The sequence below is a fragment of the Diaporthe amygdali genome, assembly GCF_026229845.1.
Source record: "Diaporthe amygdali strain CAA958 chromosome Unknown NODE_27_length_698932_cov_65_101997, whole genome shotgun sequence".
Classification (NCBI taxonomy): Eukaryota; Fungi; Ascomycota; class Sordariomycetes; order Diaporthales; family Diaporthaceae; genus Diaporthe; species Diaporthe amygdali.
In genome coordinates, this window is record NW_026517047.1 from 262,861 (window position 1) to 274,550 (window position 11,690).

Below are 11,690 nucleotides of genomic sequence, written 5' to 3' on the forward strand. Positions count from 1 at the left end.
ACCTCTTTCCTCGATATGCTGAGGATCGTCAACCTACCCACCCATCCAGGGAACATCGCGGCCCGCTCGGATGCCCTGTGCCGTTCGGATTTCGGGGTGGATCCTATGAGCTGCGCAACGTGAAGCACCAGAAACTGAGGTGTTTGCATGTAAGTGGATGTGTTGAGAGAGTGAGGCTTGTCGCAACGAAGTCCCGTTAACCATTCACCCGCCTTACTTCTTCATGTGGGGATATGTCACCGCCGAGCATTACATGTCCTATCCGCGGATATATCACCCGGTGGGTCTCGGTACCAATCCGAGCCTGCGGTACACGCGAGTTCTGACTCGATCCCGTCGGATTAACAACGGTGGGAAGTATGACATCGGAGCACATCCGGGGCAGGACAGTGTTTGCTCTCCTGGTCTGGGATGTGATCTCGCCGATTTTGTTTACGGACAAAGGATGGATGTTGAACCACGTTGAATTATTGACAGATCAGTGGCAAGAAAGCTTAGTAAAAGGTAAAAGGTCGTCCGATGTCCAGTTTCTATGTATAGAGAACTACCAATGCGGGAGTACGCACAAACTAGGCAATGCATAACTGACCTCGTGAGCCGTGGTAGCACTTTGGTCCGTCAAGCACGTGGGCTGTCTGCAATCGTGGTATGGGAGAGCTCAGCCGCTTAGCCGCGACCCGCAAGAGATCCTACAGTAGACGGAGGTCGCACAAATAGTGCTTAGACTAGTTGGACCAATTGCCTCCTGATGTTCATAATTATTAAGTAACAAAGAAGGCTGAACACGGATGGAAACGAGTGCGCCTCATGCAAGACTAAGGATAACCTTAAACAAACTCTCGGCACCTTGAAAAGGGACTAGTAGCGAAACATTCATGCTTGATGCGGTGATAGTTTAGGGAATATGCACGTCTCTCGTGGCATCTGTCTTTTCTACTCGGATCCAAATGTGATACAAACCCACAAAACATCCCCCCAGCGCTCCACCATTTCCTCACTTAGACACTTCTATCTATGGCGCATAATATCGAGTCAGGACCATGCTGCCCTCGCCGAAAGGTCCCATCAGGATTCGATAGTAGAGTATGCTTGTCGGGCGGCTGCCGTGAAAGGTTCCCTAATCGGCGAGCGAGCGGCTGATCGTTCCCTCGAGAGGACATATCGGTCCTCAAGCCTCCACAGAAGCGGTTGAACGGAGATGCTCATTCCAGCTTAACCAGGCCTGCCCGGGCCTCCGGCGCAGGTATAAGAAGGCAGCTGCTGTTCTTGCTCAAGTTGGCTGGGACATCCTCCAGCAGCAGGTCCAACACATTCCCAGCCAAGCCCAACCTAGACCACTTGCCAGTCCTACTCCTCTCATACCAACCTCATACATATATCCAACATGGTCGCCATAATCCGGCTCGGCCTCGTCCTTCTAGCCAGTGCCCTCACAGCACAGGCCTGCACATACTGCCAGTGCAAGTTCCAAGACAACAGCCACTGCTGCGTGTACTCGGTAAGTCGTCACAGCCAGACTCCAAATGTAGAAAGAAGCCCTGGGGACTGATGAACTTCCTTCTGCGACAACAGGACGCCGCGATCGGCAACCTCGACTGCACCGAAATCTGTTCTAAGGCTCACCGAGCTGATGGTGTGAGCAACAGCGATGGCACTGCTGGTACGGCTTGCAACGCTGGTGGCAATTATGAGTGTATCTCCTTCATCACGGCACAGGGCCGGACGCCTTGCTACAAGGAGTGAAAGATTCCCAGAGGAGGGTGGCCGTCTTGCAAGGAGGAAAGTGACTTTTTCTCTGCCTTGGTGATGGGAGGAGATCAAGTAGCCATAACGATGGGACCTGAGCTGATTTGGACATGTTTATAATGTACATAATGAGCAACCAATCAAGTGTACATATTGCTGTTACCCTGCCCGGCTACAGCTCACAGACAGTGAGTTTGGAAGCTCACCATCTCTGGCCACAGCGCATGAGCCGATGAATAACAGAGCCAGTGAAGTCGTATCCCATCTCGCCGGGAACCAGCCGTACTTGAATTGGCGGTTGCCACTGCCACGAAGACCTATGACAAGCGTTTTCGGGACGCGGCACGAGCAACCAAGCTTTTCTTGGGACCCGCATGGTATGGAAGCGACATGCCTTTGCAGTCCATGTGATGGGCCGGGGCCGGCTGATCGACCGAAGCGGCGAGGCGAGGTTCTTGGACTGACTCGGGAGTTTTGAGACCTGCCCAAAAGGGTTCTCTGAGTGACCCATAATCCACGGAGTCTGCCGTCCAGTATATCGTATAGCTATTCCCGACGGTCGAATTGTTGGGTCGCTGGATAGTGGACTCTTGACAGTGGCTATTCATCTTATGTTGATCAACATTGATGGCTTCGAAGTCTGTCCGGGCCGTTGTGCCAACTGAATCAACTGCAGTAGTCCTTTTGCCGAGGAATATAAGAAGTGTAAGAGTATCGAGTATGTCGAGTATGATTTTCCATCATCAAGATGCCCCCCCTAGCCGGCTGCAGGTTGAAAGCCATTCTGTACAGCGTGACATGCTGTTGTGAATATAGGCTAGCGTTGACGTCGATAGTCAGCTTGCAGACCCGAAAGAGCCGCGCTTGGATGGTCATCGATAAACAAGGCGAGACAATATTGGGTACTCCTGACCCGGCACAATCTCGTATCGCTTCGCAATGATGACGTATTTGTTGTAACCATGGGTATATATCATGCACCAGAACGCCATCTATTCAACCCTATCTCAGGGCGTCTCCGAACCACGGAGCTACCTCTCACACGACTCTTGTCCCTCCCGCCCGAAACCGCGGGTATATCCTACGGGCTCGACCGCTCCGTCCAGCCCCTGACGGCATCATAAACAGCATCAAAGTGACCTAAGCCAAGCTCCTTGCGCGGGTACGCCAGCACCTCCGTGAACCTGATGCCAAGGTGCGCGGTCAGGATCTGCAGCAGCTTGGTGCCGGCGCCGCCGACGGCCCACGACGCCCGCGCGCGGTGGAGGAGCACGGCATAGTACGCCAACACGGCGACGAGCTCGGGCAGGCCCGTGGAGAGGGCTTCGAGGAACCCGTCGGGCACGGTGAGCGCCCACCAGATGGGGAGGTATTCCGGGCTGATGACGGCGGCGCCGCCGCCCTCGGCGGATGCGTCGTTGCCTATGTCGATGGCGACCTGCAGCCCGTCGACGGCCGTCAGGCACGCGGCGAGGACCTCTGGCGACAGGCCCTGGAGCGTGGCGATCCTCGCGAGCAGCGCGTCGGTGTGGTGGCCGGCTGGGTGCCTCTCTGACATTGCGCGCCCGTGCTGCAGGAGCGGCCGCATCTCGGACTCGTGGATGAGGTCTGATGCGCCCACGACGTGGTTGTTGACGCTGCGGTGGAGGCGGGCGTAGTCGAGCCATCTGGCGAGGAAGGTCTGTAGCGAATTGCGCCGGGAGGATTCGTCCATGTCGGCGGGTGATGCCGGGTCGTCAAGGGCGGTCAGGGTATCGCATAGCGCGTGGGTGCCCAACATCGTCGCAAAGCATAGGGTCGGTATGCTTTGTTTTGGATTTATCGCGACAGAAGGGAGCCCGGGATTCGAGGCGTGGAATATCGTGATGGCGTGGGTCTGGAGCTGCAGAGCCTGCTGGAGGTAGGACGCCCTCTCGTCGTCGTCAGTTGCTCGCCTGCTCTTGTGACGAGCTGATATTGCAAGGAGCTGGTGCATCAGGTAAGGCAGCTGGACTGAGTGCTCTAAGACGCTGGTCTTCATGATGGCCGCATGCTCCGGAGTCGCAAGGCAGAGCAGGGAGTTGGTACAGCGGAGCTGCGAAAAGTGATGGTAAAGCTCGAGATGCGACATGTTGACGTTCGGGTCATCTCTGATACCTCCCGCTGAAAAGACAGTCGGTCTTTGCTCTGCTACTACTGCACTCAGTCCTTGACTGGCCACCGCTACAGGCGGCGGCGGCGACTGTTCCGAAGATGCTGTTGGGCATTGTCCTGAGGCGCTCACAGGCGATCTGCGGTTCGGGGGCGAAGCAGCACCGCTTGGCGGGTATGAGCATGTGCGCTCTGCTATGCCGCAATTCAAACAGCTGGGTCGGGTTTCATCGCACTTTGTTAGGAGGAAGGTTGTGGAAAGTTAGCTGTCTCTGTTCTTGGTTATGAGTGGTGTTTGCCCGCCCCCTCAGGAAACAGCAGCGGACCAGGTCGCCGTCCTGAATCGAGCCATGGAGCTGCTGCTCCACAATTCGCAACATAGAATCCTCCAAGATAGAATGGGCTTTCACAAACCTTGATGTGTCGTCTCTTGCACTCGAGACATCCTCGTCTTGACTTCTTGTGGCTTCTACGCAGCATCTTAGCGGCAGCTCCTTCGATTGGAGCCATGTTATGCAGGTCGGTGTCACCCGGGACGCCAACTCAAGACTGGGTGGACGAATACACGTATTCATAAGGGTAGTAGAGGATCCGGAGCGACAAGAAGACTCGTAAGTCTTGACGCAAACTGCGGGCCTTTCCCACGCCGGGGCGCCATAAATGGAGCAAAATGAGCGACTGGGGTTCTTATAAGGTATCAAGTCGCAAGTACACAATTACCCAGCCCTGCGTTGCGGTTATTTCCGTGAACTCTAACAATTAGAGGGGTGTACAAAAATTGGTATTACGGATTCCAGCTCCAATAAGCCCAGTACGGAGAGGATCTATAGGGGTTGTGGTCCCGGCTTCAACTCAGCCACGAGCAGAATCATCGCTAAGGCTGCGCAATCCTCGAACGACTCTTTGTCACAGCCCCTTTTCAGCATTATCTCAACGAGAATGGTCAAAGGGTGACCGGAATATGTTAGCTGGGTACAAAATAGTTGGCGATGCTCGGCAGAGCCTAAGGGCCTCCCCCCGGGACCCCCACCGGGATAACCTGCCTATTCAGAGCCAGGTGCACAAAAACTTACAACCTTAGCGGCTGAGAACTTGTCGGGTCAGGCCTGTAGTCCCACATGCCGACTTGAAGGTTCTCTTTTGAGTTAAATCTGAGCGACGTCCGCCGGACACGGACCCACCGAGTTTTCCGAGCTCGGGTCGGCGTAAGGGGATTGTGTACGGTGTACGCGTATAGTACGACGTTGGCCTTGGTAATGCATGATCAACGGCCCCACGCCTGTGGAACGGCCCCAGCTGCTTGTAAGCGATGTCTATTTACATACGTATGCCACATGCAGCCCATTAGAGTCTGTACGGTGCATCTTGACCAAGTGCCCGGTCATGTACATAGTAGATGCGCATTGTCTGCGGAGAGACTGGTGCGGGGACTGCAACTGAGTGCTGCTGTCAGCTTGGAATGCGCCATCCAGGGAAGCGCTGTTAGTGGCTAGTCGTGAGTCATCCGCAGTGCGCAGCAGGGCTGTCTGGTGTGTGTATAGAACCCAAAGCGTTCAAGAGACCAGGTGAAACTGTCAAGGCGTTTTCCAATGGAAGACCGTTTAATTGCATTGCCAAAAGATCAAGTCTTAGATTCCAAAATGGTGTCACAAGAACACAAGACGTGGACTTATGGCGATGGCGCAGCCAGGACTTACCTATGCTCCACCGACCCTGGCCTCTTGCAACTCGACGCTCTTAACGCCGCGCTCGGTTCGGATATGCTCTGGTGGGCCACGGCCCTGCCCGAGGACAGGCTGCAGACGCTCGTAAACAGCTGCATGATCATTGGTCTCTATTCGCTCGAGCCTGAGAACTCGGGGCAGCCTATTAAAGGTACCATCACGGGGCGCAGTCTGCCTCTTGAAAGGCGATGGCGATGATGACTGACAAGGCCGACCGTAGATCAGAAACGCACTATGATAGGGGCGGCAAGGCTCATCACAGACCGCGTGACCTTTGGCTATCTGACGGATGTGTACGTTCTCAAGGAACACCAGCAGAAGGGCTTGGGCAAATTTCTGATGAAATGCCTGAACGAGATCTTGGAGGGTTGGCCCGAGCTGAGATCATTGTGGATCCTCTCAAGCAGCCCTGAGAGTCAGAAGCTGTATGCCGAAATCTTTGATACCGTGGACTTCTTTGCAACCAACCAGAATCCCAACTTAGTGTTGCTGGAAAAGAAGGGACCCGCCTCTAGTCACTGATTTTCATGGCTGCATATTAAGGTACCACAAACCTGGGAGTGTTGAAGGGGAACAGATAGATGCCAAGCCCGTTAGACGTTCCTGGGTGTACTTCATAGAATAGACACCTCGGCACCGAAAACCATAGAAAATTATTGGATTGGGATCAGGTCTTCAATGTCTTGCCGTAGGCCCCTCCAGCCGCCCTCCTCATCTCGATAGCTCGTTTGTAGGGCGGTGCGGTAGGGGGCTGGACCGGATCCAACGCGATGTGGTTCTCTGGCAGCTGATACGACGCATCCGAGTCAAAGGCAGAAAGATCACCACATGCAATAAAAGGCGCAATCCATCGCACATCATGTGCATCGCCGCCTGTCTCATCGTCGATATCAACCTCAACCACACCATCCGGCCGGGCATGGGAACTGGCCTCTGGTGTCACGTCCCAAGCCCCTGTGTCCGGGTTCTGCATCGTTGTCTTTGCGATGATGGGAAGACTATCGGTCCGCTCCTTGATCATCTGTGGTAGTTTGTGGCCGACACCAAGCGGCTCGTCCAGGCTTGCTATAAAGCCTGGCGGGGGCTGGAAGTTGAGACAGACGATGAAGGCCTCAATACTGCTGGCCCTCGAAGAGCGCGGCTTGGCCACCACAACGCGTTCAAAGAAAAGTTTCAGCTGCGCATACAGTACATCGACGTTCTTGCCGCGGAATATTTTGGCCACGAACTTGCCGCCTGGCTTCAGCACGCAGAGCGCAAGGTTGAGAGCTGCGAAGAGCAGCTGCGACTGGACGTAGATGTCCAGGTCATGCAGTCCCGTCACATCGGGCGCACCATCGCTCAGTACCAGGTCAACAGGGTGGGAAGCCTGTTGGGTCCTCTTGCTGGGGTCATAGTCTGGGTCCAGCGATTTTAGGAGCAGAGGGACGGTCGCTGGGTGTGTGATGTCGGCACGGAGGGTGACGATGCCTGGTAGCGGACTTATCGGCTGCAGGTCTATGGAGACAATCTTGACGTCCTTGCGTGGCTTGAGCTCATCACCACTGCCCTTGACGTCGATGTTTTCTGCAGCATCAGGGGCAAAGACGCGCAGCATCTGCTGCCGCAGGTGGGCCTCCTTGTCCTGCCATGCTGCACGGCCGAACTTCTCACCCTTGATGAGCACTCGGGACAAGACCTGCGACCAACTACCTGGTGCTGCGCAGAGATCTACCACTCGGGTTACGCCCTCAAAGAGATTGAATTCTATGAACAAGTTAGTCACTGGGTCAGGATCAAGATAGGTGCGGATGGGGACTGGAAGGCAGCGTTGAAACAGACCCTCATCGAGCTGGAGCAGCTTGAAGGCACTCCGAGCGCGCCAGCCTTGCTCTTTTGCGAGCCTGTAATAAGCGTCACGCTTGTCTTTTGAAGACTTTCCCATTGTGAAATGGGATTGAATGAGATCCAAAACTGTCTCGAGGGAATTCTTTGCGCGGGTTGCTTTGAAGAATGCCTGCCAAAAATTTCCCTCGGCCAGGGTCTGCAGCTCACAGGGGTCCAAAGTCAACTGGTGTTAGCGAGTACCACAAACTCTACTGGCTCAACCTGCGATAAGCACGTGTCCTCAGAACCCAAAAAGTTGTTTTCTGTGCAAATACTTGCCAGATAGAACTCATACCCAGGAGAATACTCCATAGAAAGGCTACATTGTTTATGAAAAACTTGCAAAATATTGCCAAGCGGTTATCTGATGCAAAGCTGTCTTGTAGAATTGTTGACCCGGTCAAGTTCCTCGCTAACGTTGAGATATCTATGGGCCGTAGGGCTGAATTAAGCTCGTGGTTCGTGCGGGCTACCCCCACTGCGTGCTACCAGCTGCATTTTTTTTCGTCGTACATGGAGATCGGTTGGGGGAATACTGCGCCCTTCATCTCCCTCACCCTCGCCTTTCATCCACCTCACCAAGACCTTCCACGACAAGCAAGATGGTCGAGAAGAGGAAGAGCCAGGCAGTTGCCAATGCGCCCGTCAAAAAGAGGAAGAAGGCTCCCGCCAAATCCTCCAAGACCTCAAAGCCGAAGCGCGTCGTCGATGCCAACTCACTGCCATGGAAGTCCGTTGAACTTCCCGAGATGTTCAATGATGCCGAGGGCTTCTATGGCCTCGAGGAGATCACAGGCGTCGAAGTTGTGCGCAATGGCAACGTAGTCAAGTTTGTAAGCAGTCTTCTGCAGCCCCAGTCCGCAATTGACCTAGGCACTAACATGGAGCCAGGTTACCACTGACGATTACCCTACCGCTAATGAAGCCGATGGCGACGACTTCGAAGGCTTCGACGATGAACCTGTGACGTCCACCACGCATGAGGAGCACGACGCCCCCTCCCCCTCGGAATCCGATGCGACAGCACCCACCAAGAGCGATGACAAAACCGAAGCTGCGAAGGAGACGCAACAGACACAAAAAAAGGACAAGAAACAGAAGAAGAATAAAGGCGGTGCAACTCAGCCAGAGAAGGATAAAGAACTAGAGAGCAACGTATTTGCGTCGGCTGGTGATGCTGCCGCTGACGATGCTGGGGAGGATGTCGACATGTCGGCTTGGGCGCCCCTTGACTTGTCTCCGCAGATGATCGCCTGCCTCGCAAAGCTCAAGTTCTCAAAACCCACGGACATACAGGCGGCGGCGGTACGTAAAATCACAACTGGGCACGACGTGATCGGCAAGGCCTCGACTGGATCCGGAAAGACGCTGGCGTTTGCGATACCTATCGTCGAGGCGTGGCTTTCCAGGCAGGAAGAGGGCAAGTCCGGGGAGAACAAGTCACCGATAGGCTTGATCATGTCCCCAACTAGAGAACTTGCCCACCAGATTACAAATCACATCAAAGCGCTGTGCGGAGGGCTCACGACACCACCCTATATCTGCTCGGTGACGGGTGGTCTGTCGGTGCACAAGCAACAACGGCAGCTCGAAAAGGCAGATATCGTGATCGGAACTCCTGGTCGTTTGTGGGAAGTCCTGAGTTCAAGCAGCGCCTTGCTAGACTCGTTCAAGACAGTCAATTTCCTGGTGGTGGACGAGGCTGATCGTCTCCTCACGGACGGTCATTTCAAGGAGGCAGAAGAAATTCTGAAGGCCATCGACAGAGTCGAGGTTGATGAGGACGACGAGGAGCCGGAGCTCTTCCCAAGACAGACACTGGTGTTTTCTGCTACGTTTAACAAGAATCTCCAGCAGAAGCTGGCAGGCAAGGGCAAATCCAACCTGATGGATGCGCAAGAATCCATGGAGTACTTGTTGAAAAAGTTGAACTTCCGAGAAGAGAAGCCCAAGTTCGTCGATGTCAACCCCGTGGCACAGATGGCTCAAGGACTCAAGGAGGGTCTGGTGGAATGTGGTGCGATGGAAAAGGTACGTCGAAGTGTCATATTGACAACGCGCAAACACTAATAACGATGTCGCAACAGGATCTATATCTATACTCTCTCATTCTCCTCCAACCAACACAACGCATTCTAGTCTTCAGCAACTCCATCGGCTCTGTGCGCCGCCTGTTACCCATGTTTCAAAATCTTAACCTCCCAGTCCACGCCCTCCACTCGCAGATGGCCCAAAAGGCCAGATTACGCTCCGTCGAGCGCTTTACCAGCGCCAAACCAGGCACACACTCCATCCTCCTCGCCACAGACGTTGCCGCCCGCGGCCTCGATATCCCGGGCATCGACGTGGTGATCCACTACCACGTGCCGCGCGCGGCAGACGCCTACGTGCACCGGTCTGGGCGAACGGCGCGCGCGGCGCAGTCGGGCTTGAGTGTGTTGCTATGCGCGCCGGAGGAGGTGGTGTCGACGCGGCGGCTGATCGCCAAGGTGCACGCGACGGCGCGGCCCGGGTCCGGGCTGAGCCGCAAGAGCGACTTCTTCATCCGCACCATCGACGTGGACCGGCGGCTGGTGAACCGGCTCAAGGAGCGGGTGACGCTGGCGAAGCGCATCGCCGACGCGCAGCTCGCCAAGGAGAAGGGCAGCAAGGAGGACGACTGGATGCGCAACGCCGCCGAGGAGCTCGGCGTCGAGTACGACTCGGAGGACCTCGAGCAGATGGGCAAGTGGGGCGGGCGCGGCAGCGGCCGCAAGGCCAAGCAGGACGAGGCGAGAGCGCTGTCCAAGGCTGACCTCGGCGCCCTGAGGGCCCAGCTGCGCGAGCTGCTGTCGAAGCGGGTCAATGCTGGTGTTAGTGAGAAGTATATCGCGGGCGGCGGCGTGGATATGGATGAGCTGTTGAAGGAAGGCGTGAAGGGAAACTTCCTTGGGAAGGTTGACGGGCTGGAATTGGATGATTGAGAGAGCCTGCTGGCGGATGTGCTTCAAGATACCCTGAATTTGAACAGCTGACTGCGTTATCCAAACATTGGCTATGCCGTGCCACCCATTACCCTTTTAGCATAACGTGCCTGCGAGAGCTCTTGCCTAAGCCAAGCGCACTTTCCACGCCAGGACACGTAGTAGTAACCTTCCAACCGAGACTGTATGCGTCGCAAGTGTCAGTTCAGCTCCTTTACCTCCAAAGAAATGACTAGCAGGACAAGGTGCCTTTTCTCTTCGCGCTCTCTTCTTCCTATCTTTCTTTACAAGGAAGTTCCGGTCCACCGAGGGGCCAGACCTGTGCCGTAAGCTTGAGCCACTTGATATAAGGTTCTCTCACTAGAGGACCCTCGTGTCACCCCTAGTATGGTGCGGAACTTCTCAAGGCTCCTTTCACAACAGACTAGCTTCCTAGTACAGGACTAAGTTTATCATGCTGGTCTGGGAAAGACAGCCGGGTTCATAGACTCAGCAGTATTGCACATACCTGTAGCCTGTTGGTGTAACGGAAACATTCCCGAGGACCAAAGGACCAAGCAGGGAGATCTGAGTTCAACTCTCGGGCAGGCTATCATTTTCGTCGTCTTTTTTGATCCGTTCCATCTGCACTGCCCATTTAGTGACTTTTGCAAAGGCTTACTTAAGTACTGCTTACGCAACATCACACTCAGAGTCGTTTTAAGAAACCACTTGCACTATATGTACTTGTGGCCCGATGATGTAACAGAAGCATGCCCTCGTTTCTCATTGCATAAGAGGGAGATCCGAGTTCAAGTTTCGGGCAGGCCACTCTATTTTCTGGCTTTCTTGTTTTCCCAATCCTGGCCATGCTCCTTACAAACCAACCCCTCTATCTACAACCCTCCCTCTACCTTCAATACTCCACTCTGCAGCCCTGTAATTATAAATGTGCAAAGCTGCTAAGCAAGGATTATTTTGTCAGAATGGAAGCTAGCTGCGGTCTCTGAGGGTATTTACGCGCTTACAAAACGAAATCACACGGTTAGATGCCCGAAGTTTGTTATGCCCACGCCCTCTCTCCAGCGCAACAAATACAAATCCATCTTTCTTCTCCTTTCTCTGCCTGTAGTAGATTTGAAAAAAAAAAAGAAAAAAAAGGCTGGCATACTATTGGAGTCTTCTGTGCACAGGTCCCTGCTGTCTTTCATAAGGAGGCACCGTGTAGTATGTGCTTAAATAACCTACCACAGCAACACCTGTGGGTCTCGGACCGACCAAC

The 11,690-nt window shown here is 54.4% G+C and overlaps 5 protein-coding genes across 5 annotated transcripts; 3 read left to right on the forward strand and 2 right to left on the reverse strand.

The window, feature by feature from the left end:
• Window positions 1–1,384: 1,384 nt before the first annotated feature.
• On the forward strand, window positions 1,385–1,743 carry J7T55_000610 (uncharacterized protein; the record flags this gene model as incomplete). The annotated part of the gene is made up of 2 exons (XM_053131538.1): window positions 1,385–1,498; window positions 1,573–1,743. The coding sequence occupies 2 exons, from the start codon at window positions 1,385–1,387 to the stop codon at window positions 1,741–1,743; spliced, it is 285 nt and encodes a 94-aa protein (XP_052990341.1).
• Window positions 1,744–2,827: 1,084 nt separating this feature from the next.
• Window positions 2,828–3,856, reverse strand: J7T55_000611 (c6 finger domain-containing protein; the record flags this gene model as incomplete). The annotated part of the gene is made up of 1 exon (XM_053131539.1): window positions 2,828–3,856. The coding sequence occupies one exon, from the start codon at window positions 3,854–3,856 to the stop codon at window positions 2,828–2,830; it is 1,029 nt and encodes a 342-aa protein (XP_052990342.1).
• A 1,660-nt stretch (window positions 3,857–5,516) lies between these two features.
• On the forward strand, window positions 5,517–6,122 carry J7T55_000612 (uncharacterized protein; the record flags this gene model as incomplete). Its single annotated transcript, XM_053131540.1, has 2 exons — window positions 5,517–5,751; window positions 5,821–6,122. 2 exons carry the CDS (start codon window positions 5,517–5,519, stop codon window positions 6,120–6,122), a joined length of 537 nt encoding a protein of 178 aa, XP_052990343.1.
• A 145-nt stretch (window positions 6,123–6,267) lies between these two features.
• On the reverse strand, window positions 6,268–7,524 carry J7T55_000613 (uncharacterized protein; the record flags this gene model as incomplete). The annotated part of the gene is made up of 2 exons (XM_053131541.1): window positions 6,268–7,346; window positions 7,422–7,524. The coding sequence occupies 2 exons, from the start codon at window positions 7,522–7,524 to the stop codon at window positions 6,268–6,270; spliced, it is 1,182 nt and encodes a 393-aa protein (XP_052990344.1).
• A 544-nt stretch (window positions 7,525–8,068) lies between these two features.
• J7T55_000614 (ATP-dependent RNA helicase MAK5) lies at window positions 8,069–10,429 on the forward strand (the record flags this gene model as incomplete). Its single annotated transcript, XM_053131542.1, has 3 exons — window positions 8,069–8,299; window positions 8,358–9,497; window positions 9,554–10,429. 3 exons carry the CDS (start codon window positions 8,069–8,071, stop codon window positions 10,427–10,429), a joined length of 2,247 nt encoding a protein of 748 aa, XP_052990345.1.
• Between the last annotated feature and the right edge of the window lie 1,261 nt (window positions 10,430–11,690).